Below are 25965 nucleotides of genomic sequence, written 5' to 3' on the forward strand. Positions count from 1 at the left end.
ACACAATTAGTTTATTTCCCTTACCGATCATCGTTTTTTGAAATGTCTTGGATAGATTTCATTAGCTTATGACTGCGTTCACTAAAATGCAGAGAATAACGATGCATTCAGAATAATAGAATACATATGTTTTTGACATTTGTTATCGTCTGGATAAGGAATTGAGGTTATAATTTTATTATCCCTTTTTTTAGGGTTCTTTACTTATTATTTCAGTTTTACAATGGCAGAGGCACATATTGGATTTTTATATAATGCCGCATCTACTCTTCTTCAGACAGAAAGAAATAAAACACATTCTATATTGAGAAGTCATTATTTGTAAGTACATAATTACTTTAGCTTTGACTGTATTTTGTATAAGTCTTAACTTAAGTGGGTAATATGCTTTGTATATTTCTAGAATGAGATGTATGCAAGTAACAAAGGGTTATGGTCTACCAGACAAGCACTTTTCGTCCAAAGCCAGGTGTCCTCACTGTTGCACTGAATGGCGAAGGGACACAATGATTAAGGTAAACAAGACTTTGTGTGCATTTTCGTTTTATAAATGTTATCGATAAGTGATCTATGTACTTTAACTTACAGGTCAAAACCCTCAAACTCAGTAAAAGGCAGAAAAAAAGATTAAAATCTCATAAACCAACTGCTCAAAGCCCCAATGCTACATTTTTATTAAAAAGTAATGAGATGGTAAGTTTTTAAAACTAAATTGATGAAGCAATATTGTTGATTGACAATTAGTAATATTATGATTTTTTTACAGGAAAGGATATGCACATTCTGCAAGCATAGTACAGTGACAACAGTTTTAAAATCTACCAAGGATGGAACTTCTAATAATAAAGATGAGAAAACCCCTGTAGTAGCACCAAGTAACGCAGCCAAACAAAATAATCCAAAAGCCAAACAAGTCATGGAGAAAAAAACTGAAACTAGTATTTATTATAATGCTAAAGAAGTATTCTCGCTAAACAACAAAAACAATGCACTGGCCAATATTAAACCAAACAAAGTGATAAAAAATAATAAAAAGAAAAAGGATAAGTTTGCTGGATTATGCAAGCAAGCTGTGATTACAACGGCAAAACTAAAGGAAGCTAAAGATAAAGACAAGGATTCATTATTGTCAAAATTCTTGAAGAAATCATCATGAGTAAATAAAATTATTTATTTAGATCTTTTTATTATTATCAAATGAATATCCATTACATTAGTATTGGTATGCCCTGTAATAACATGAAGACCACCAGACCTAAATGCTTTATAAAAGCTATAAGAATCATTGTTATCCAAGTAGATATTAATGTCTAGATTCTCCTTTTTTGCATCCGCATCTAAATCTAAATATCCTATAGCGCCGGCAGCATCTGTAGGCCCATCTATACCATCTGTTCCTGCACTGAGTAGATATATTTCAAACATATGAAAATCATCTCTCATCTCATTTATGAGTGCAGAAAACTCAAGGGCTAATTGCTGATTCCTCCCTCCTTTACCAATACCTTTGACTTCCACTGTTATTTCCCCGCCAAGAACCAGACAAATATCTTTATCTGCAACTTTAACCAGGTCATTCAGTATCTCAGGATTTAGTCCTGGAATATTTAGGCTACCAATATGTGCCTTTACTTCATTCAAGTTCGTTTTCCGGTTTACTAAATGGCAGACCAGTTTTGCAAGAGTTGCATATGACTTTGCTACGGCTTTTACATTGCCTGTTACAATATTTGATAATGCCAGAGCAGAATAGTTTAAATTCCTTGCTTCCTCCAAGGCAGCATTTATACTTAGTTGATTGGTTCCAATTAAATAATTCTTTACATTTTCTTTTGGAAATAGTTTTTGCACTTTATCTTCAGATAGTACAGTTTTAAATGACATTGGAAGGTCATGAAATAAGTTATATTTTTTTAATATTTTCAGTGCTATAGATACATCATCTTTATTTTCAGTTGTAGGTGCACTCGCAATCAAGTCTAAGGGGTCACCGACAATATCAGAGAGTATTAATGAGACAACTTGTGCGGGTTGTGCTTGAATGGCTAATTGACCACCTTTTACATCTGAGATCACTTTCCTGACAACATTTAGCTCAGTTATATCGGCGCCTGCGTTCGCTAACTTCCTTATCAATGTAGTTTTTTCCTGCAAAGTTATAGGCTCTTTTGGTAACGGCAGCAGTGCCGACCCACCTCCTGATATTAAAACCAAAAGCAAATCATTGTGTCCCAATTTTGTAACAAGATCTTTTACTTTCCTAGCAGTATTTTCGGCGTTTGTGTCCGGTAAATTATTTTTGGCTCCTTCAAAATAGGTTAGTATTTCTGATGGTCTATGTTTCAGGCTCCCAACTGGCACACTTATAATTCCTTGTTTTATTTTAGATCCGATAACCTTCTCGATTTCCACTGCCATGTTTTGCACGGCCTTGCCTGTACCAACCACGTGAACATCTTTGCTTTGAAGATCATACTTGTCATTTTTAATGGTTAGTTGTTGATTCACTGGGCTGTATTTAACAGAGTTCCTTATCAGGTTGTCTGGAAGCACTGCAGATACACTGCTTTTGAAAATTTGAAGCAAGTCACGTATCACTATTTTAGCCATTATTTATTTAATCTAAACAAATGAATAATTTAACCTTATTTATGTCATGATTGTCATGAACTCATGAAGGTCATTATATTTAAACCGGTTATTGATAAGGATTGACAGAACGGTGATAACAAACGTCAAGGCTCGTTCCGTTTCGTTCGCTCTGTTAACTGACCATTTGCAACATTAATTATTGAAATTATAAATGGTATATTTATTAATGATTAGTTCAAAGTGTTGAGTACTTTCTATTTCTTATGAGAAGGCAAAATACCTACATAATAGATCACCGGAATAAAAAGCAAAAAATATATCTTTTATTGTGTCGTGTCAGTATACTTTCGTAAAATGGGACGTTACCTTATAGGGGTGACAGAGGGTGACAGGGGTGCTTTTCGTCCGTTGTGCAGGTCTCAACAAGTCGCCGCAAAATTTGAATTCTATTGAAAGGGGCGACGCGTAGTTTCGCTGAAAGTTTATATATTTCTCATAAACTTACGAGTTATTTCACTGTAACTGAATAAATGGTTACACGATGAACGCTGGTGAACCAATTTGTGTATCAAAGCACTTTGTTAATAAATTAAACATAAGATCCTTTGGAAACTGTGTGAAACTAAATATTTTGAAGACCAAAGACGACTCTGCTTTCCTTCATCATGTTTTACAGGACGAGCAGATGGTAAGAGAAACACCAAAGGACTTGTTAGCTATTCTGAACAATTTAAAGAAGAATTTGTACAACATTTCCAAACTAGACTTCAGAAACTTCTTTTCTAAAATAACTCAAGATGAGGGTTTGTCGTCACCAGTCAAAAAGGAAGAAATTTTCAACTGCTGCTCAAATGCTTTGTATCAAATTTTACCCAAAGCTTTATTGGAAAGTAATCATAACGCAAAAATATTTAGAAAACTTGTGAAAACTGTTGTTTTCAGCATGAAGAGACAATATATAATAGCTTCAAAGATGGTGGAAAATTGGGACTTCAAAGTAAGCCCTTGGAACACATTACCAACTGATAAAATGCAAAAGATTTTGAACAACATATTATATTGGATATTGAAATATATACTGTCACCAATGCTGTGCTTGAACTTTTACATCACAAGTTGTAAATTTGATGCCGATGAAAACAAACTGTATTTTTTTTGGAAAAGCCAATGGCAAAGTTTCTATGATAAACAAATACTGAAAATGGTTAAATCAAAAACTCTACAGAAATGTGATATTTATTGTTTGGGAAAGAAATTCAAAATGATGTATAGTCTTCATGATATATTGAGGTTGAAAGCTGTGAATAGAGATATTCCGAAATTGCACTTTGTTTTAAAGGGTAACAATGATTGCCGGCCAATAGTTCGGTATAAGCAGGACATACACACTCCAGCAGACAGATACAAAATGAGAGAAAGAATGGCCTTATTAAAAACACTCACTGGGAAACCAAATGAGAGATTAGAGAGTCAATACAACACTTTATACCAAGAATGGGTAAGACAGAACAAACCTGTACTGTTCTTCGTAAAAACAGACTTGAGCAATGCCTTTGGCTCCATAAATAAAGAAAAACTCATGAAGATACTGAATGAAAGGCATTGCAATTTTCAGAATTCTGAGACCAACTTTAATGTGAAGAAAAAAATTGCACTGCAATATAAAGAAATGGTCACAGAGCTCCATAAACCTCTCTTAGTCCGAGCAGGCTCCACAATCTATGAGTGGAAACAGGGTTTGGTCCAGGGCTACAAGTATTCACCAGCTTTATCCGAGCTCTACTACACACACCTTGATGAAACTTATTTCTCTCATTTACAAAAATCATCATCACAACTGAAACTGTTCACCAGAGTTGTAGATGACTATTTGTATATTACAGACTCTCTTGAAGATGCTTTTTCATTCCTGGAAGCTTTGTCAAACTACAGCAATGTGAACTATGGGAAAACTATGATAAATTTCTCATATCCAGGAATACCATCATGTAGCATAATTAATTTCCTTGGATACAGCTATGATACAAATACCATGCAAGTAAGTAGAGCTAGCAATGTGTATGCTGGACAAATGTGCTATAAGATATCCTTTTCCACAGCCATATGTAACCCTTACAAGCTACTTGAGAACCGAATAGGCCAGTCTGGGATTCAAATAAATGGACAACTCTTCAATCTGTATCACAACACAGAGGAGCTGATTTGGAAGCACATATTCACCACATTCTGCCTGTCAGCAAACAAATTCTGTACCATATTAGCTATACTGTGTAACCAGAATGATATATTGGACTACTTGCCTTTGTACAAGAAGCGTGTGGTAGTAAAACTTAGCAACTCTATATTGGAAACTATGAAGAAGAATACACCAGCTCAAATCATGTTTGTATATTGTATAAACCACTTGCGATACTTAGCGTTTAAGGCATTAAGTCTATGTGCAAGCAAGACATCAAAATGCAGTGTACTAGTTGCACCAGTGAAAGATGAATTGGCCAAATGCAATTGCATATTTGGCAAATGGAGGGAACACTCAAGTAGGATCGATGTTGAAGGGAATTGCAGAATGAAAGCAATTCGTGAAGTTTGTAAAAGGGCAGATCTGAAAATAATAATGAAAAATTTCGAAATTTTGCCCGAAGGCTTTCAATGTTACAAACATATAGACTGACTTACAATATTATTATGTAATGAAAAAAAAAACATTTTAAAATCACTTTTATTTCTTAACATACATTCATGTAACAACATGACACTTGTAATACAAATTAAAAATAAAGTTGAAGAAAAAATCGTAGTTCATTTAATTTTAAATGAGATAGACACACAGATATGTATAAAAAGATGAAATTGTTATTATTCACATCAAAAGAAAGTGAAAGTAAAATGTAAATTATAAATAAGTGTTCCTAGATTAGATATGATATAATAAAAAAGCAAAGGAAAGTTTCACTACTTATTCATAATTCACAGTATGCATGATAAAACGTGAGTCTAAATACCTACAAGAAACTATTGGACGGAATATCATTATGAGATTCTTTGTAATTAATCTTATTTTAATTATACCTTAGCTGCCTATATCTATACAGAAACTACTATTCAGAAATGCATCTCTGTATCACTATAAAGGCACATAGGTACATAAAAATATGTAGGTTCAGCCAACGATGTAAAAAACTATCGCAAGTTTTGTAAAACAAATATATAGATTAAAATAACTTCACACTATGAAACCAAAATAAAATTCTCTACATACATATAATTATAATATTAATGTATAAATAATTTCAATAGCTATTCATATAATAATCACGAAAGTGATGCCCAGAACTAGACCTTTTGAACGCCAAACGGCGCATCCATTTGCCGTGCCTGGCGTCGTTGTCATGATTTTGCGTTGACGTCAATTGCCGTCTGTGGCGTTCAAAAGGTTAAAGAAAAATATAATTAATGTGAAAACATGTTTCTATATGTACAGGCAATATCATAAAGCATAACTTTATTGTACCATACGGCGATACATACTCTTGTTATTATATGCAGCCAGTTCACTCCATCTAATTCTTAAATTATTTTTTTTTAATATTAAGGCATTTGGGACGGATTAATATTTTAGTTAGCAGTACAAAATGATTACTTAATACATTAACCTTACCTTTAAATAAATCAGATCAAATAAAAAAACATACTACATGTGACATTGGCGCCATGTTCTAGTTAGCTTCGACTTTTACTTACTCCAATATGTAATACTTGATATGAACGAACCCTTAGATTTTTCGGACACATTATGAGATCGTCAATGCATGATTTGGAGAAGTGTATCATCTTGGGGCGAATGAATGGTAAACGCGCTCAGGGTGGGGCTCGTAAGAGATGGTCTGACGCCATGAAGGCGAGTGGCGGCAGCCTGCACCGTGCAGTTCACTTGGCTTATGACCGCAATCAGTGGGAACATGTTGCATGTGGTCGCGATCCTCAGCATTGAGGGAACGAGAAAGAAGAATACTTGATAATACACACGGGTACCTAAATTCTGAGGATCAACCGAATACTGTTCACATTTTAAAACTTCAATAGTTTTGTTTACATTAGTTACTTTCACATTATTACGTGTTAAGGAATCCTAATTTGGGGAAATGATAGTATATTTTAAAACTTAATAAATCTTTGTTAAATTTTGTCCCTTTCTAAAAATGACAGATAAGGACAAACGATTATCTAGGACTTGTTAGACTTAACAGGCGTTTATGAATAACGCTAATAGAAATAACGCTCGTTCTATTCTACATAGCCATTCTGGCTAAAAGAGCTTTTAAAAGGCAGATATCCCTATATCCTAAATGTGATAGTTACTTATCGAAGTAACGCCACTAGAAACAAAGCAACAGCTAGTACATATCCCACCATCCCTGTCCTATAAGCATGAGACAAGAAGTCAGCATCGGCCGCGACATAGTAGGCCGACTGGGGAGCGTCGCAGGAAACTATTTTCGCCGCTCGGAGCAGAGCGGAGCCGGCGATGAGCTCCGCAGAGCGCTCTTTGTGGGGTAAGGGTTTCAGTTGGACGGCCGCGTCGCTGAAGATGAGGTCGGAGTATGGGGGTTTTGAGTCGAACATGCTGAAGCTGGAAGGAAATTATTTAGTTGTAATTTGTTGTATAAAGTGTCTAGCTTATTCTTGTAAATTATGCGCAAATCGACCTAATGTACAACCTAATGTCTACATTTTTATTGTGATGATTTTTAACATTTTATTTGATTTTCTTGTATACGAGTAAGAGGGAAGTCAATATTACAAGCATGTAATAGGTAGGTTTTAAATAACTATTGATTTTATTTTAGGTTAAAAATCACTGTTTAGTATTTCACGAAAGTTCTTTTTTTATTTTGCCTTTAGAATTAACACCTGTAAAAAAGGTTTTACTATGGATTTTGATTAATACACCTGAAAATTTATGTTAAAAAAATAGGCTGCATATGTTGCATGCCTCATTTTTTTTTCAAAGAAGTGTATGACTCACCTGAACTCATCAGTCGCCGTGGCTCCGTACAACTGCTGCGCGTACACCATGAGGTTGGAGTAGGTGTCGAGCTCGGTGTGGTTGGCGCGGCCCATGAGCACCGACCCCGGGACCTTGCCCAGGTTGCAGTGCTTGTATTCGTGCATCTTCGCGCGGGTCCCTATCAAATGTTACTTTAAATTAATACCAGTGTAAAATGTAATGCTTGGGATTGTATTCATCCCGCTTAAAAACCTAAAAGAAGTGTGTCAATGAAAACTGATATTATAGGACAAGTATACTGAATAGATTACCCATATAACCATTCCAGTCGCAGAATCACAAAGTGGTAACTAAATGTCAGATGTGTCGTAACAGAGTCCACACAATGTGTCTAGAATTGTTTCGAAACAAAGTGTCGTCGCCGTGTCTACACTTTTCCGTAACAAGGTGTCGACACATTTGTGTGCACTTTGCGTGCGGTTTGCGACTAAATCTGACAGCAAATTTGTGACAGCAAATGTCAATATAAAATACCTCTTGAAAACCAAGGTTTGTCAAACTACTATTAGTGTCTCGTGTGCTCGTAATTCTAGTAAGTCATCATGGGCAATGCAAATGATAATAATCGACCGAAACCATATAAACACCCAACACCCGTCAACCTTTTACAGAAAAGTTAATTTTTAAAGAAATTCAATAAGCTACTTAGGTCAGGCAACGAATGCTCCAAAAGTTGTAGAGGGAAATGCTCGGAACACAATTTTTGACTCCGTAACTCGGTTTGACAAGTTAAGAGGTGAACATATCAAAAGTATCGTTTTCGTATAAATCTGGGGTGCTGAATCCATTTAAGATATCACATTGACACCATTCCACAAAATAAAAATAAATCTTTTTAGGGTTCCGTACCTCAAAAGGAAAAAACGGAACCCTTATAGGATCACTCGTGCGTCTGTATGTATGTCCGTCTGAATACACAAAATAGTTCTTTACCTATAGATGACAGGAAAACCTATTAGAAATGTGCAGTCAAGCGCGAGTCGGACTTAATGTACGGAACCCTTAATACGCGAGTCCGACTCGCACTTGGCCGGTTTTTTGAAACTCTTGACGCTTAACCGCTGAACCGATTTCGTTGAAATTTGGTATAGAAATAGTTTGCGTCCCGGAACAGGACATAGGATAGATCTTATAACCAAAATCATCTTTTGAAGGTGTGAAAAGTGGCGTGGAAATTTGTACGGGAAATCAATAACCGCTGAACCGATTTATATGAAATTTGGGATGGTCTACATCTTTGATTTAGTTAAAAATGATGAAAAAACATGACTTCAAACCTAAACTTAAACAGAATTAACTTCAAGAAGTCAATTCTGAATTCCCCCCCTACACCTCATTTCACACCTTTAAAGGATGATTTTTGAGATAACTTATTATATCCTGTCTCGGGACTCAAAATATATGTGTACCAAATTTAAATTAAAACTGTTCAGCAGTTTAAGCGTGAAGAGGAGTTTAAAAGAAAGTATTTTAATAAGTTTATATGTTTTTACTTCGGAATGGTGTCAATGTGATACCTTAACTAAATTTGGTACTGCGAATTTATACGAAAACGATACCAAACATGGCCTCGTAGCTTTACTGTTGTAGAAGTCAAAATAAAATTGAGAGCCCTAAATTCTTATTACTTGGCCAAACTTGTGTAGAAGGAAAAAGTAAAATAAAAGTCTTCGGCAGGAATATAAGACACAAATATTTTTTTTTTTTGCGTTACTATTTCATTCATCAAATATAAACATACCTTGATTATACTATTCTAGTGAGATCCTCATAGATAAACAAAAACATTTACTTAAAAAATTACAAGGTCGAAATGTCACGGAACTTGTGAGAGTAATATGTGAAAAATAAAAACTTTTATGACAAAAAAAATCTGGACACAATTTAAGAATCACCCAATTGCGTCGAGGAATCATCTGTATGTTTGCTTGTTTCATTACCTCCTCGCTTCTTTTTTGTCCTTTGTATTCTGTAGCAATTTGTTAGATCTGAAAATAAAGATAACTTGCGTCGTCACGGATGTCGATTTATAGGTTTTAGGGAGTGCAGAATTCGAAAACGATGATCATTTTACAATCCAAGATGGCGGCTACGTATTTTGTCATAAAAGTGGAATCCAAAATAGTCATCATTTTCGAAATCTGCGCCCCCTAAAACCTATAAAACGATATCCATGACGACTTTTATGACATAGTGCATGGCCGCCATTTTGAAATTTAAAATGTTATCATTTTCGAAATCTTCGCCCCCTAAAACCTATAAAACGACATCCATGACGACTTTTATGACATAGTGCATGGCCGCCATCTTGGAATCCAAAATAGTCATCATTTTCGAAATCTGCGCCCCCTAAAACCTATATAACGATATCCATGACGACTTTTATGACATAGTGCATTGCCGCCATTTTTAAATTGAAAATGTTATCATTTTCGAAATCTGCGCCCCCCAAAACCTATAAAACGACACCCATGACGACTTTTATGACATAGTGCATGGCCGCCATTTTGGATTCCAAAATGGTCATCATTTTCGAAAGCGGGGCCCCCTAAAACCTATAAAACGACATACATGACGACTTTTATGACATAGTGCATGGCCGCCATCTTGGAATCCAAAATGGTCATCATTTTCGAAATCTGCGCCCCCTAAAACCTATAAAACGACACCCATGACGACTTTTATGACATAGTGCATGGCCGCCATTTTGGAATCCAAAATGGTTATCATTTTCTAAATCTGCGCCCCCCAAAACCTATAAAACGACACCCATGACGACTTTTATGACATAGTGCATGGCCGCCATTTTGGAATCCAAAATGGTTATCATTTTCTAAATCTGCGCCCCCCAAAACCTATAAAACGACACCCATGACGACTTTTATGACATAGTGCATGGCCGCCATCTTGGAATCCAAAATGGTCATCATTTTCGAAATCTGCGCCCCCTAAAACGTATAAAACGACATCCATGACGACTTTTATGACACAGTGCATGGCCGCCATTTCGGATTCCAAAATGGTCATTATTTTCGAAGTCGGCACTCCCTAAAACCTATATATCGACACCCATCTCGACTTTTATGACAAAGTGTTTTGCTACCATCTGCATGCAAGACATTTCTATTATTTTTACGTACAAAAATGGCCCCCTGTCAACTTTCAATCGAGATTTAATCGATAATTTTTTCGATTAATATTCAGATTAATTCAATTTCAATCTATGTTAGGTCGACTAAACTCGCGATTAAAATTTGAGAATTAACTTTTTTTATTCCATTAATTAGTCGAATAAACAGTTAATCGATTAATGCCCATCTCTGACCACGGCATTTTTACACTTTGAGAATATCTGAAAACAAATCAACACAAGGAGCCATTTTGCAAATCCAGTAACATACCAGTAACTTTGTTATTACTTTTGACAGCGCGTGTCATGTGTCAACACAGAGTCGACACAAAGTCGAAACATTGCAACTACTTTGTGACTGCAATATTTCTCAGCCTTAAACCATATTTATACATCATAATTAACAAGTTTCGTAGTATGTAAAGCGTTATTTCTGTTATTTAAGTATAGTATACGCATCGAAGTACTAAAAATGCTTCAAATAATATAGTTATGAACACAGGCACTGAGAAGTAAACAATTTCATTTCCGGCTAAACTAAAACAATGTGGTGGCGCGTTGATTATATTACACTTAGTTTATCAAATCACTCGAGCAGTTTAATTCCCCATAATAATTTAAGTCCTATTGTAATATAAATGCAAACAATATATAATTACGTCTTGTAATCCGTTTTAGAGATGGCGTATTAATGTCACTTATTTTTATTTAAGTATTTTTCCATCTGACAGTTTCCATTTGACAGGAACAAAATGAACGAATGAACGAATGATTTTGGCATAAAGTAGTCGCAAACCCGAAACAATGTGTGCACACGGCGACCACACTTTATGTCATGTGTCGACCCTTCCCCATTTCTGGTAACTGTGTCGACACGGCGACGACTCTGCGACTGGAATTGTGACCGAAACAGACGGTGTCGACACAAGATGTGTCAACACCGCGTCGTAACGGCGACTGGAAATGGTTGTATGGGTAAGATGTTTAAATAAAATAAATCGGTAGCGTTTCATCTGGTTGTTTCCCATCTCGCCTTCTTAGGGCTCAGATAGACAGAGTGAAAAATCGCATACAAGTTTCGCTACGTTGCCGACTGTTGAGGTGCAAAACAACCAGCTCAACGAGTGGTTCAAGTACTACAATGTATCGGAATTCGCTTACTGGTACTTGCATCATCTATCTGCCCTTATCCCTTAACATGGCGACCGCGACAGAACTTGTGTATTTGGTTATGTCATTACTCTAGCACAGAAGGCGGCATTTACGGGTATTCCAGCACCGTCACAGGCGTGGGTTCCTCCTTCCACCATGCATAGTGGCGGATTTGCAATGTTGGCCGCCCTAGGCCCCAAACCCTGTAGTAACTACTAGCCGCCACTTTCTCAGCAGCCATCTATAAACTGCAGCCTTGCTGCCGCCCCTAATGGGCCTTAGGGCAAATCTACCATTGACCCTGCAGCGGACGGTACGAGCCCGTAGTCACTGGTATCGCCTGAGAACACAATGTTGTAGGTCCCTCACCGTCAGGGCAGAGCAACTGCAGGTCATCAGGCAGCAAGTCCCTCGCCCACCACTCAGTGCGACGGCCGCCTGAGACCTCAGCAGGCGCGGTGTGCCGGACGAACGCTACATCCCCCCCTCCTTCCACCATGCAGCGGACTGCGCCTACATGCCCGTAGTAATCCTCGCTCGCGTCGCGGCGGCATCGTCTGTGAACGTCAAAATTTAATAGAAAAAGCTTTATTCAAAAACGCTGATTTAAAACTTAACACTTATACAGGGTGGAAAGGCACGACGATGCTTTCCGGAAATGGGAGATAGTTTAGCCTAAGCTCTATATTTTCTCCATAGAAACTATGTTAATATGGGCAACCGTTTCTAAATTATGACCTTTTAAACATCCACGCAAAAAACTACTTTGTTCTAACCCTAACAGGTGACAGGGTCAATGAACTTACTTGTAAACAATCAGTATTCGACAGGAAATTATGCTAATTTGTTGCCATCTAACCATTTTTAGGTCTGCTTACAGCACGGTAAGAATCATTGCAGGATTTTCGCTTTCTTAGTGGTTCCACTTGTTCAATACTTGAATGAAATAGTTATGTTATTCCTTAATATTAATAATACTAACCACAACATTGTTTACAACGACAGTTCAAATGGTGACATTGACAACCACTCAAAAGTACGCAATCGTCTTATAAATATCTCTGGTTTCCTTGACTGATAAAAAGGTTTTAGTTTCTTAACACGTTTCACAAAATTATTTTCGAATAATTGGAAACTATTTAAAATAATAAAAAATTACATGTAGGTTGTGTTAGTTGCACCAAATGAACTTGCAAAAATGAAATACTAAGAATAAATCAAGAATAAATACTTCTTCAATACCAAACTAACAAACCTTCTTGCGTGGTAGGAAATAGACAAGACGTCTGATGTTTGAAATTAAATTTTCATTGAACTCATAGACCTATATAATAGGGACAAGACATATTGTTCTATACGTACAATTGCTTATAGAAATAGCACCCATTTTGACGGCACATACATAAATATATATCTATCTCGTTTTTACTCAGCACTGTAACCCATAGCAAAAAAAGGTGACAGTATTTCAGTACGGACATAAAGTGTTCCATGAAAATACGTAAATACCTAATGCGGCCGAAAATCCGCCATGTTTAGTCACGCAAATGTCATTGTCTGTCAGTTCAGCAGGTACTTGTCCTGTCAAAAAGTCGTGGTGAAAATTAAAATTATTAATTATCTTTCAATATTTTGCTTGTGATTGAAAATAATTGAAGCCAAATGTGAATAATTACGTCGCGAATATGCCAGTGTGTAGTGTATTAGGGTGCGGCATAAGAAAACCACCAAATCAGCCATCTTTAACCATACACAGGTACGCTATAATTTACATGAAAAATATTGGTTATTGTTAATGTTCCTGGGAAATTTAAGGATGTTTCACATTATAAATAGCAAGGTTCTTCTGTGCAGTTATAGATCATGAAGTGATTGGATTTATTTAACTATATTTTTACGCTTAAATAATGTAAACATTTCAGCTAGGGTTGTACTTTATTTATCGACTTTGATATCGATATATTATGATTGCCTATTTATATTTTCTTATTTTATCATGCTACCCCGCTTCAAACCAACTAAATTATCTTAATTTAATAATTAAATCATTTTTATAGCTTACCAAGAAATGAACATAAAAAGAAAGAGCTGGAGATGGAGACCCTGACCGACTCTCGGGAGCACTCGGGTCCGTGGGGTCGTTACTCCACAAGCTGCCCTGCGGGCTTTTTTATATCATTATTATAGTTTTTTTATATAATTCGACATTAAGAGACCATATACATATAGTTGTAATTTATAAAATGGTTAATGTATTGTTATTATTTTGACGTATAAAAATGCCCTTGTGGCCTATTTGCTGAATAAATGTTGAAGAAGTTGAAGAGCGGAAGTCATTCCTTATTTTTGTAATAAAAAAATGTTCTGAAGGTGTTTTGTTTTTTTTCACCCGTCGCTTAATAAGCTTGAATTTTGTATCGCTCTCACTTATAGATACGGCACACCAAGGTCGAGGTGCAGTGCGGTAGTGTGTTACAGACTTCTGGGTTAGCAACACAACAAAATTGATTGTAATAGAGAGGTAAAGTCCAAGAAAAACACGTACACTTATTCTGACATCCAAAACAGATGGCGCTGTACTGCGCCATGTGTTTTGCGGTCACTAAGTTGTCAAACGTCAACTTTTGAAAATCAGTGTTACCGCAAAAATCGCAATATGTATTGAGTAGTACAGCGTCATCTCGTTTACCTGTCAAATTTGAAGCACGAAATTGTCCTAGACTCCACACATCTTACTAAATCAAAGTATCTTTTCACATAACAATATACTAATAAAGAATTTTTATTTATTTACTTACTTCCTATTAAAACATAAACTCCACAAATAATACATACTTAGTATTTTAAATAAAATGAGCCGAGAACGTTAAAAAGGTATCGATGTATCGATAAAACCTAGTAACAGTAAAAATCTTCTGGGCAGCACTAAAACCGCCATGTTTAGTTCTAAGATGACGTCACAGTGGCACGCATTATTCGTTGACGTTTCACTTCCATAGGTTTCATATTTCAGTGATTGAACTATACTTATTGAATGTCATATTCTTCAAATAAAAATGTTAGATGCTCGTGGCTATTTAAATTTGTGGGGCTGTGTAAAAGATATGGTGTACCAAACCAAACGGAATGTGAAACTGCGGACGAAATGAGACAAAGGCTAATTGGTGCTTTCTGCGGAGGATAAATGACGAAGAGCATACACTATATCGCATGTGCATCGACATACTCGGGTACGGGCTGCGGCGGCGTTGTAATACACGGAGGTACATTTGAACACCGTATGTGAAACCCGTATGTGTGTTTTGCATGCATTTGATTTATTTGACATTTATGCGTCATTCATACATCATTGCGATACTGTCAACGATCGGAAAAAAGTGTAAAGTCCCGAGCTTTCCCGACGGAGATCCTTAATCTAGCCGTCATGTGCACATGCTATAGGGTTATCACCACAGTTAAAAAGTAGTATTTTTGCAATTTTTATTTTTTACTCAATTAACGATTCTTACCATTACCAATAGTCTCTGTATCACTTAAACGACCTAATACTTCCGGGAAGGATCGTCGTGCCTTTCCACCCTGTATAGTATCACTATAAAGCGTCACTAAAGAGGTCTCCGTCTCCACACAACTTCATGTCAAGGAACCTTTGAGAACCCCGGCTCTGGTCTTCCATGGTTCATTAAAATTAGTCTTAATTTCACATCGCAATCCACCAACGTATTTTTCTGGATCAATAGTAATAGATACCCGGGAGTCCCGGGACCAGATTGGAAGATTGATGTCAATGGATTCTGAATCCAAAATATAATTGAAAAATAATCAATTCCGCCACAAAAAGCGCTAAAAATTTGCTGCCATTTTAAACGTCAAAACGGAAAAAATGTATGAAGTAATTAAACTATAGTCTGTCAAGGCATTTACGTCAGTAGAAAAAAGCGGCAAATTTAAATAATGTAGGCGCGTAGTGTAAACGTCCCATAGAATATTTGAATCTCGCGCCTTTTTCTACTGACAAAGTCGTTTGACCGGCTATATTTTGGCGTGTAAATAGTCGTTCGTGTCCTAAATATTTATGTATAGTTGATGGTACTCACCTAAACGCAGCGCCGTGACAGAGATGGCACAGGTTGTCGTGCGGCACGGTGTTGGCGTCCACGTACTCCGTGCTCAGCGCTCCGGGGGCGCACGACTTCGTGAAGTACTGGGCCGCCGCGTGCGCGCCGTCGCAGCCGTATGAACTGTTTACAAAAAATTATAAAAATAACAACTCATTTTTAAGTACAGTTGTAGTGCATAATTGTTTTCCATTGTATTTTCACGGAAACGTACGAACGTGGCTTGCTGGCTTGCTATTTAAGTCAGTCTCGGTATAAAAAGTACTGAGGTCGACTGAAGTAGCATGACAAATACGATCGTTTCCGATAAGAAATAATTTTTAACGTACGCTTTCATTGCAGATTTTTATCGAAAGTCAAAAAATCGTTCAACAGAAAGAAATACGGCATTAGGTACACTTGTTCAATTGTGTTTAGAAAATACCCAATTATGCAGCATTCAGCTCGAACATGGCTTCGGACAGGCTGACACATGGACGAAATTCTCTAGTCGGAAATACACGTTACACCCAGTCACAAATTTTAGGAATAATAGTTATTATTAGCTAGTATATACGTATTTCACACTACTACCACCATTGTTTTATGTAAGTGTTCATGTCAAAAGGTACCCTATGGTAACTACATAAAGTGGTATTGTAACTACCTTTTCATATAAGGAGGTAAGCCACATGTTAGTCGAAATATTCACTGTTATATACGTTTTCGTTTTACGTGTTAAATACATTACCTTTCTAAACCGTGATCAAGTTACCCCAAATGAGCGCGCCGTATGTAATTTTCAAATGAAAGTAAACATAATACAAGCTCTTACCGAATCCATCCATTAGAGATGAGGTAGGCCAGTGGGAAGATCCAACTGGCTTGGCCCAGGCCGGTGTGACAAGAGTTTTTGCCGCGAAGATATGTGAGATCCGTGTCCGGATCTTGTTCTTTAGCGACGGCCACTGCGTAGTACCAGTTCTTGCCGCTTGAGTAGATCTGAGCCAAGAAAGAAATCTTATAATAATTCAACCTATATACGTTCCACTGCCGGGCACAGGCCTCCTCTCACTCGCGAGAGGGCTTGGGATATAGTCCCCACGCTGGCCCAATGCGGATTGGGGACTTCACATACACCTTTGAATTTCTTCGCAGATATATGCAGGTTTCCTCACGATGTTTTTCTTTACCGAAAAGCTAGTGGCAAATGTCAAATTATATTTCGTACATGTTCCGAAAAACTCATTGGTACAGTCAACGGTAAAAATATGGGTGTAGACAACTTACTCAAAAATATGTCCCATAGTTCTTAATTCACTGACATAAGAGTTATGGGACATATTTTTGAAATGATTTGTACACCCATATTTTTACCGTTGACTGTACGAGCCAGGATTTGAACCCGCGACCTCCGGGTTGAAAGTCGGGCGTCATATCCACTCGGCCACCACCACCCTCAGGTCTTACCTCCTGCATAAAAGGAACAAGTCTATGCACCATGGCCGCGTGCAACATGTCCCCCGGGTCCATGACGGCCACGTCGGCCACTCCGGAGGCGACGGAGCGCTCGCAGTGCCGCGTGCTGTGGCCGCGCCAGCAGATTAGCGACGGTTGGAGATACGCCGCTTTAAGGTCTTACCTCCTGCATAAAAGGAACAAGTCTATGCACCATGGCCGCGTGCAACATGTCCCCCTGGTCCATGACGGCCACGTCGGCCACTCCGGAGGCGACGGAGCGCTCGCAGTGCCGCGTGCTGTGGCCGCGCCAGCAGATTAGAGACGGTTGGAGATACGCTGCTTTAAGGTCTTACCTCCTGCATAAAAGGAACAAGTATATGCGCCATGGCCGCGTGCAACATGTCCCCCGGGTCCATGACGGCCACTCCGGAGGCGACGGAGCGCTCGCAGTGCCGCGTGCTGTGGCCGCGCCAGCAGATTAGCGACGGTTGGAGATACGCCGCTTTAAGGTCTTACCTCCTGCATAAAAGGAACAAGTCTATGCACCATGGCCGCGTGCAACATGTCCCCCGGGTCCATGACGGCCACGTCGGCCACTCCGGAGGCGACGGAGCGCTCGCAGTGTCGCGTGCTGTGGCCGCGCCAGCAGATTAGAGACGGTTGGAGATACGCTGCTTTAAGGTCTTACCTCCTGCATAAAAGGAACAAGTATATGCGCCATGGCCACGTGCAACATGTCCCCCGGGTCCATGACGGCCACGTCGGCCACTCCGGAGGCGACGGAGCGCTCGTAGTGCCGCGTGCTGTGGCCGCGCCAGCAGATTAGCGACGGTTGGAGATACGCCGCTTTAAGGTCTTACCTCCTGCATAAAAGGAACAAGTCTATGCACCATGGCCGCGTGCAACATGTCCCCCGGGTCCATGACGGCCACGTCGGCCACTCCGGAGGCGACGGAGCGCTCGCAGTGCCGCGTGCTGTGGCCGCGCCAGCAGATTAGCGACGGTTGGAGATACGCCGCTTTAAGGTCTTACCTCCTGCATAAAAGGAACAAGTCTATGCGCCATGGCCGCGTGCAACATGTCCCCCGGATCCATGACGGCCACGTCGGCCACTCCGGAGGCGACGGAGCGCTCACAGTGCCGCGTGCTGTGGCCGCGCCAGCATATTAGTGATGGTTGGAGATATGCCGCTTTTAGGGCCACCTGAAAGGAATATAAGGTTTTAGACAGTTGAAATACTTAAAACTGGCACGTGCTGGGGCTTTTTAACTAACCCTAATACTTCAAAAAAATTACGGCTTTTTACCTTCTTCTCTACTTTAACCCTAATTCAAGTCCCTTAAATATTTACGCACGAAGTAACTGGAACCGCGAGCATCTGTGGCCGTTTTTAGTGGTCAAATGGTTAAATATCACCCAATAGCCCACAGGGTTATCATTATTAGTGTCTTTCTTCTGAAGACAAATCGTGAGGAAGCCAGACTGTATTTGGTTGGCAAACGCTTTCGTAAGACTGTTTAAGCTAACACGAGTACGATTATACTTGGTAACTTTATTTTTGGGTCTAATTACAGTGAGACGCCTCATTCTGCTCTTGTATGTAAATTCAATGTTGACGTGTAAAAGTGCCCTTGTGGCCTATTTGCTGAATAAATGTTGAAGTTTGAATTAAAAACTGGCTTCGCCGATTCTTACATTACTAGTTCGAGCGCATTAATTCTCGCGTTAGCCGTGTACAAACGCCCATACTCATAAAACGTTTAAGAAAATTATAAGTTGGATTTAATTGGACTTACCCTCATTTTGACACACTTATCCATCTCCGCGTCACTGGTAACACACAGTATCATCCTCTTGATAGGGCAGTTCCTGATGTTAAAGACTGCTTTTTCCGCCTGATCTCCCACGTACTGGTTGTTCAGGATGTGCTTGGCTGCCTGCTCTTCTTCTTGGAGTATACGGAAGTTTATAGTTGCGTCCTGGGGAATTAGAGCCGTGTTTACTAAAGACGCACAATGTTACTGCTGGCGTAGCATTCTAGATAAAAGAGCGTTTAAACTCGTAAAAATGTTCAAGTTCTGCTTGCGTTAAGGTAAAAATCAAATGTATACTTAGTAACATGGAAGAAAACGAACTTAAAGATGTCCTTCTGTTCTACAGGAAAACAAGAAGATTTGAGGAGAACAGTGTGGGAATGCCGCCGGGACAGTAACCTGCAGCTCCAACTCCAGGGAACTGGGCCGAATGAACGCGACACGTGATCGACAGCCCGCCTGCTTCCGGCCGGGCGTCCCTACACTCTACATCTAGTAACATGTGTCAATGACAAATGAAATGAAATTTACATCAGTAAGTTTAAGCTTTTGAACGCCAAGAACACCTAGTCGTCGTCACTAGTCGTGCCCACAGCGCCAGGGACAACTATAGGTGTTATGGTGGACGCTGTCAAAATAACCTTCACAATTTCAAGTAAAATTTACATTAACTCGCTAGCGCCCGCCTAGGCGTGTCAGTGACGTTTTTGTTTATGCCATAGGTAAAGCGTTCAAAAGGTTAATATGGGTAATAGAGTTAGACCGAGAAAAGCCTGCAGAGATTTTGACAGCACACGCAGTGCAGGTGTTAATTTAAATGTCATACGTCTATGAAATTATGACGTATAAATAACACTTGCACTGCGTGTGCTGTCAATCTGGCAATCTCTGCAGACTTTTCTGGGTCTGACTCTAATAGCTTTTATGCCAAATGTCTCTTAGTTAATTGCCATGATATCGGTCATACCTGCAATAGTAAATCGGTGGTGCCGTTGGAGTTGAACAGCCGGAAGGGTGACTCTATATTGTGCCCGTTTATATCCTTTCTGGGCTGGAATGAAGACTCCGTGCTAATGCTGAAATTAACGTTTCTATTTAATAACCCCCTTTTTGTAACTGATCAGGGGTGAATGTTCAAAATTCTGTCCACTGCGTGATTAATTAAGATTTAATTTAATATTTATTACTAATCATCCTAAGTAAAGGGATTTAATAATAATTTAATAATAGCGTAGTTCAAGAGTCACGTCGTTACTACAACAAACCATTCTATGATATTTAAATCAAAGCAGCGATTGAGCGAGGCGATTGTTAAGATTTGAAAATGAAATTTAAAAAACTTTGTTTGCTTAGTAACTTAAACCTTTGCCCAGCAGTCGAACACATACTAGATACTTGAGATACATTAGAACTATGTATTTACTTTAATTTGCTAATAAAGTCAGCCAGTACAATTGCAACTACATACTCCAAAAATACAGTGAGCTAGAACCACTTGTATTCAATAGTATTCATGGCACACTTTTGCCAGTCATAAAAGAGAGTTCACTCGTGGTATAAGTAACTCTAGCTCTAGACTAACTTCTTGTATTTTTAGAGTAGTTGCAGTTGCCCGGGTAGATCTTATAATAAAGCATTTGTATAACTGTTATATATGTTATATGGGGTAGACCTAAGTTTACATGCGCCGACTAGAGGCTAGCCTCTAGTCGGCGCATTATTCATTTCTGTATGTCAGCTTGTCTGTCCTGAATTACACACGATTGAGCTAGCTCGGTGTTTCATTGTTGCTCCTGGATATACCTGAAGGCCCATCCTAGTTACATACATAATAATAACAAGAAAGCTTTTCTCAGCCTCAGAGTCCATTCATCCATTGGTAACTAAATTAACCAGTAAAGAATCTGTACTCCCTAAAAAACTTACCTCAACTGATTGTCTTCATTGTCAACCCTCTCATAGCTCCTATCATTATAGTTCCTCCTGTACGGATCGTACGAATATCGCTCTGTAGTAGAAGTATATGCGTTCCCGTAGCCATCACGAGATTGGTAGGTTGCCGTTCGATTCGAGTTTTTGTTCAGGGGATTTGGTTCGCCGTACAGTTGAACCAGTTTTTGAATTAGGTTTTGGTAGCTGAAAATGAAAAGTGTATTTTAGTTTGATACTAGCAACCCACCCCGGCTTCGCACGGGTTAACAAAATATACACCTAAACCTTCCTCACGAATCACTCTATAGATAGATGAAAACCGCATGAAAATACAGTAGGTTTAGAGTTTATCGAGAACATACAAACAGACAGACGAGGCGGGGAGATCTCTTGAAACTGAGTTTAAACGCAGAATGGACATTATCAATTTAAAAGGACGCCGTTAGGTTTATGTTGTCTTAGATTGTCTGGAAGAGATCGCTTTTTAGCGATAAGACCGCCTGTTGTTACCTATTTATTATATATCGCTATATTTCGCTTCTTTTTTAACTTTATGTTGCAATAAAGGATATTTACTTACTTACAGCTCCAAGAACAGTCGGGAAAGTTATTAACTTAGCATATATTCCCAAAGAGCAGTAATAGCACCAACCGTTTCCTCTGTTGCAGCGAAGCGGCGCTGCTGGTGACGACGGCGTCGGCCGGCACGCGGCCCCAGTTGCACTGCTCCCACTGCGTCACCGCCCGCCGCGAGCCGTCGCGGCAGATCAACTCGAACCGGTCCGGGGACACGTCTCCTGGGTCACGGAAAAATATCAACTTACTTTCAGGCTCACATCAACTGATTTGCGTAGTCTGACGGCTTTTTGTCGAAGTCTCAGTATATTTTGATTGCATTTTAGATTTTTTTGGAGAGAGGCAGGGACAGACCAAGACGTAGCTATGTAGACTAAATAAAAGAAAAAGCTGGTGTCGTGTCGTATCAAGAGGTCAAGGATATGGCTTACGAGAGGGAGAAATGGAAAATACTCCACCGACAAGACACCGTCAATACCTCTTAAATTGATGATAATGATGATTTTTGATTACTCAGTAGAGTCAAAACGAGGGAAAAATTTAGTGAGATTTATCAGAAATTACATACCTAAAACTACTTTGGATACTAGTAACTATTTCGGAATATTCGGGAAATAATGAAAATCGGGTGAAACGCTGTGCGAATGACTAGATTAATAAAAAAAATATGCTTAGTTTAAGTTAGTCGTTAAGCTCAATAAAAAAGTAGTAGTGGAAGTATTATAATTTAAACCAGGAATCCGCAAGTATAAAGGCGAAATGATTCCTCCTCTTTCAGCTACAAACACTTGCCTATACTATAATCTTAGTACACAGTAACGCGTGCTATTAAGCAATTATCTTAAAAAAAATTCAAACTTTACATGACAATATCAGATACGTACCTATAATCTTGGTTGACAGCAACGCGTGCTGTATAGTGGTGTCCCGCACGAAGGCAATGTCACCAGTGCCGTTGGCGACGAGGCACTTCAGAGCGCCTTCGTAGCCGGCGTACGGGTCCGCTAGAGTGCAGCGGACTCCGGCGCCTCCAACACATAACTTGCATAGCCTGGAAATATTTTGAAGTGAAAACTTCTTTAGCGGCGCTGTGCACTTTTTGTGATGGGGAAAAAATGTTAAACTCGCGACAGCAAGACGCTTCGTAAGACGGACACGTGACCTGATCGAAAAACTGTTACAATGTCATTGAGTTTTCACTTCTGCCGGCACTCCCGGAGTGCACGTTGTTTTTTTTTTAGTTGCGGTGAGTACTTTAATACGTACTTCTTGGATTTAAAACGTCACTGCCTGACAGCATGAAAGAACTGATAGACTGAACTGAGTTTGACTTTTCTTTCTCTTTATTTAAGAGCCATAATCGACGGATTGGTGTATAAAACTTGCTTAAAAATACTAATAATAAATTTCAGTTATGTCAAACGGCACGTAAAGTAGCGTAAAAAGAAATTACGATGTTTAAGCGTAGATAGTTCTGGTATTTTAAAGTTTGATTGGAGACCCAATTTTTTATTATTTATTAGGACTTTGGAGACCCAATGGTGACTTCTACAAGCAAAATAAAATGCAAACATTTTAAAGCTCTGAGACTAAATATCTCTCTTTTGCATTTTATCTGCTCCTTTGGGGAGTGGGTGACTATAGTAGATGCAAACCCAACTGACGACCGGGGTTGTAAAATTTCTCATTCACGCTCGCGTGGTCGAGGGTAGGGTGAGAGAGATAAAGATATGACCCCGGTCGTCAGTTTGGTTTGCGTCTACTACAGCTATCTTATTAAATATGTATATTATTTTAAATGGCTTACTGGTCAGGGTTGTCTCCAATGGGGTTGTACATGTCCTTCAACGAATTTGGCGCGCAAGAGTCTCCGAAGAACTCGATCGCTGACTTGACGTGGTTGTTGCAGTCCGCTATCCTTAGCCCACCTTCTTGCATTAACTGTTAGAAACATGACAACAGGAAATGAGGTAAGAATAAAAAAAAAATCTATTCTGTCTTGTTTATCAATCTCTAGAGAAATCATGCAGTACAAAGTAAAATGTTATCATCACCATCCTGTTTATCATCCAGTGGTGTGGGCACACGCTTTCTGTATGTACTATCGCCCACACTGTTAACTGTACATCAGTGGACCTTAAGCATTTCGTAATAAGGTTCACCAATGTACAGGTACGAGTGTTGCTATTTGTACAAGAGGGTTTGGGCTATAAATACAGCAGCCAAATGGATTGGGGAAATGACACACACCTTTATTTATTTTGAATTTCTTTGCAGAAGTGTAACCTAGTAGTTGTAGTAGTTTATTAAATGGTTTCCGAATACTTAAAGAATAGTCTCTAAAATGCTCACAGTATGTATAGGCATGACCCATCCTGCCAAGGAGCCAACACCGGGGAAGCAGGCCTTAGCTCCACGTAGCCCGTACAGCCCTGTCCCAGCTTGGACGTTAGGCAAGCCTCCTTTGTTGACTACGGCCACAGCATATTGGTATGGTTCTCCCCGGCCATATAACTGTAATACATGAGGAATATTAACATAATGTACAAGCTGTTGCCTCAATATGTCTGGATAGAAACTCTTAATTACACTGTCACACATATGCATATAACCCTATTTCACTCTCTTAAATGCTAGATGCTAGAACGCAATAACAACAACTGTCTGAGAGGTCATCAGTATAAGCTGATGTCCCGCAGGTCCTACAATAATCCTCATAGACACTTCTTTAGCAACAGAGTGGTCAAAGCTTGGAACAAACTCCCAGAGGACGTAGTATCGGCCCAAAGTGTCAATGAGTTTAAGAATAAACTAGACAAGCACAATGCAAACTCTCCTCAACACTGAAAACTCGGTTGATGGCTCTAGATACAGGCATTATCAGTTATTTTGAAATCAAATGAAGTCAAATAATAAATAATAATAAAATAAAGCATAGAATAAATAATAGTACTTGGTACAGTAGGTTCACTCTCTAACAAAACGCATTTATTATGACAGATATGACCGTAGGGGCCACCACCACGCCAGGCAACTACTACTGCTAGACACCAAAACTGGTGTAGCCGCATGTACTTGTAGTGACGTGACGAAATCGCGGAGTGATACTAAATAATAAAATATATTTATTGTTAAAATAATTTGCTGAAAGCTTTATAACAGGTTCAGACGTCAGCTTGGTGTAGCCTTATAAGACCTAACCAAGATAACTTACTTCTTGCATGATAGGCACGAGAGAGTGGTAGCGGCCAGCCACATACACTTCCCCTGCATCTAGGGCCAGTAGCGAAGCTTCTCCTTGGTCCACCCAGGCCATGCATTGTTCAGTGTCAAAAGCCTGCAATGTAAAAAGGACCATAAAGATTTCTTTGTAACATCTAACAACAGATTCTCACATGATTTAATACAAAACATGTGAATATCAGAAAATTCGAAAGTTCAGAGCTAGGAGTTGAAGGGTTAAAATACATCTTTACATTTAATTTTTTTTACTTCATTCAGTCATATTAACTGGCATCCTGACTAGGATTATAAAAAAATGTTTTTTGTTAATAATTCTTAGTTAGTGCAGTCAGACTCTCAAATAAATACTTAACGCGTTTACACCTTTACGATTTAGGATTCTGAAATAAGTCAGATGTGTGAAGCACTTTACCTTAACTTTATAAGTCAACAGGCAATTAGTAGCCGACCGGTTGGGGTAAAATTAAATGCTTACCCGTTTACACTGTATTTCGATATAGTCAGCCCCGAGTAGGCCTTTGTCCAACTGGGCGATCTTCGTCAGCTTCTCACATTTCTCCTGCGCCGCTATAGAAGTAGTACACCACGTCACTACGTCCTGCCCTTCCACTTTAGGCGGCACGAATACTTCATTGATTCCTCCGCTTCCTGATACTGAAGCTGAAAGTTTTTGTTTGAAAAACATGAGGTAAGATTCCAACTAGATGACGCCCAACATTGTAAGGCAAAAATTGTGGTAAATATAGTTAAAACTTACCTAAAGCTGCCGATAACAATACGAATATACAAAGTTCTTTCATTATGGAAGTATTTAATTAACTAAATTACCATAATTAATTCATAAAAGCTGCCTGAAAAGTTTTTGGTTTACGGATGGACACACCCGAAGTTGTCACAACA

At 38.9% G+C, this 25965-nt stretch overlaps 4 protein-coding genes across 4 annotated transcripts; 2 read left to right on the forward strand and 2 right to left on the reverse strand.

Annotated features, from left to right (window-relative positions):
- Nucleotides 1-169: 169 nt before the first annotated feature.
- LOC134801297 (uncharacterized) lies at nt 170-1173 on the forward strand. The gene is made up of 4 exons (XM_063773836.1): nt 170-321; nt 404-515; nt 589-693; nt 767-1173. The coding sequence occupies exons 1-4, from the start codon at nt 224-226 to the stop codon at nt 1154-1156; spliced, it is 705 nt and encodes a 234-aa protein (XP_063629906.1). The 5' UTR covers nt 170-223; the 3' UTR covers nt 1157-1173.
- LOC134801296 (glycerate kinase) lies at nt 1167-2660 on the reverse strand. Its single transcript, XM_063773835.1, has one exon. The coding sequence runs from the start codon at nt 2608-2610 to the stop codon at nt 1171-1173; it is 1440 nt and encodes a 479-aa protein (XP_063629905.1). The 5' UTR covers nt 2611-2660; the 3' UTR covers nt 1167-1170.
- A 331-nt stretch (nt 2661-2991) lies between these two features.
- Nucleotides 2992-5275, forward strand: LOC134801295 (telomerase reverse transcriptase-like). Its single transcript, XM_063773834.1, has one exon. It carries the CDS (start codon nt 3134-3136, stop codon nt 5261-5263), a length of 2130 nt encoding a protein of 709 aa, XP_063629904.1. The 5' UTR covers nt 2992-3133; the 3' UTR covers nt 5264-5275.
- A 259-nt stretch (nt 5276-5534) lies between these two features.
- On the reverse strand, nt 5535-25965 carry LOC134801293 (transferrin 2). Its single transcript, XM_063773832.1, has 16 exons — nt 25823-25965; nt 25541-25725; nt 25037-25159; nt 24175-24336; nt 23630-23763; nt 22707-22873; nt 21899-22043; nt 21241-21450; nt 20282-20390; nt 19297-19479; nt 18533-18703; nt 16875-17041; nt 16040-16183; nt 12312-12499; nt 7619-7778; nt 5535-7222 (listed from the first exon to the last, which is right to left on the reverse strand). Exons 1-16 carry the CDS (start codon nt 25863-25865, stop codon nt 6952-6954), a joined length of 2562 nt encoding a protein of 853 aa, XP_063629902.1. The 5' UTR covers nt 25866-25965; the 3' UTR covers nt 5535-6951.

This window comes from Cydia splendana, chromosome 21, assembly GCF_910591565.1.
Source record: "Cydia splendana chromosome 21, ilCydSple1.2, whole genome shotgun sequence".
In the NCBI taxonomy this organism is placed as follows: Eukaryota; Metazoa; Arthropoda; class Insecta; order Lepidoptera; family Tortricidae; genus Cydia; species Cydia splendana.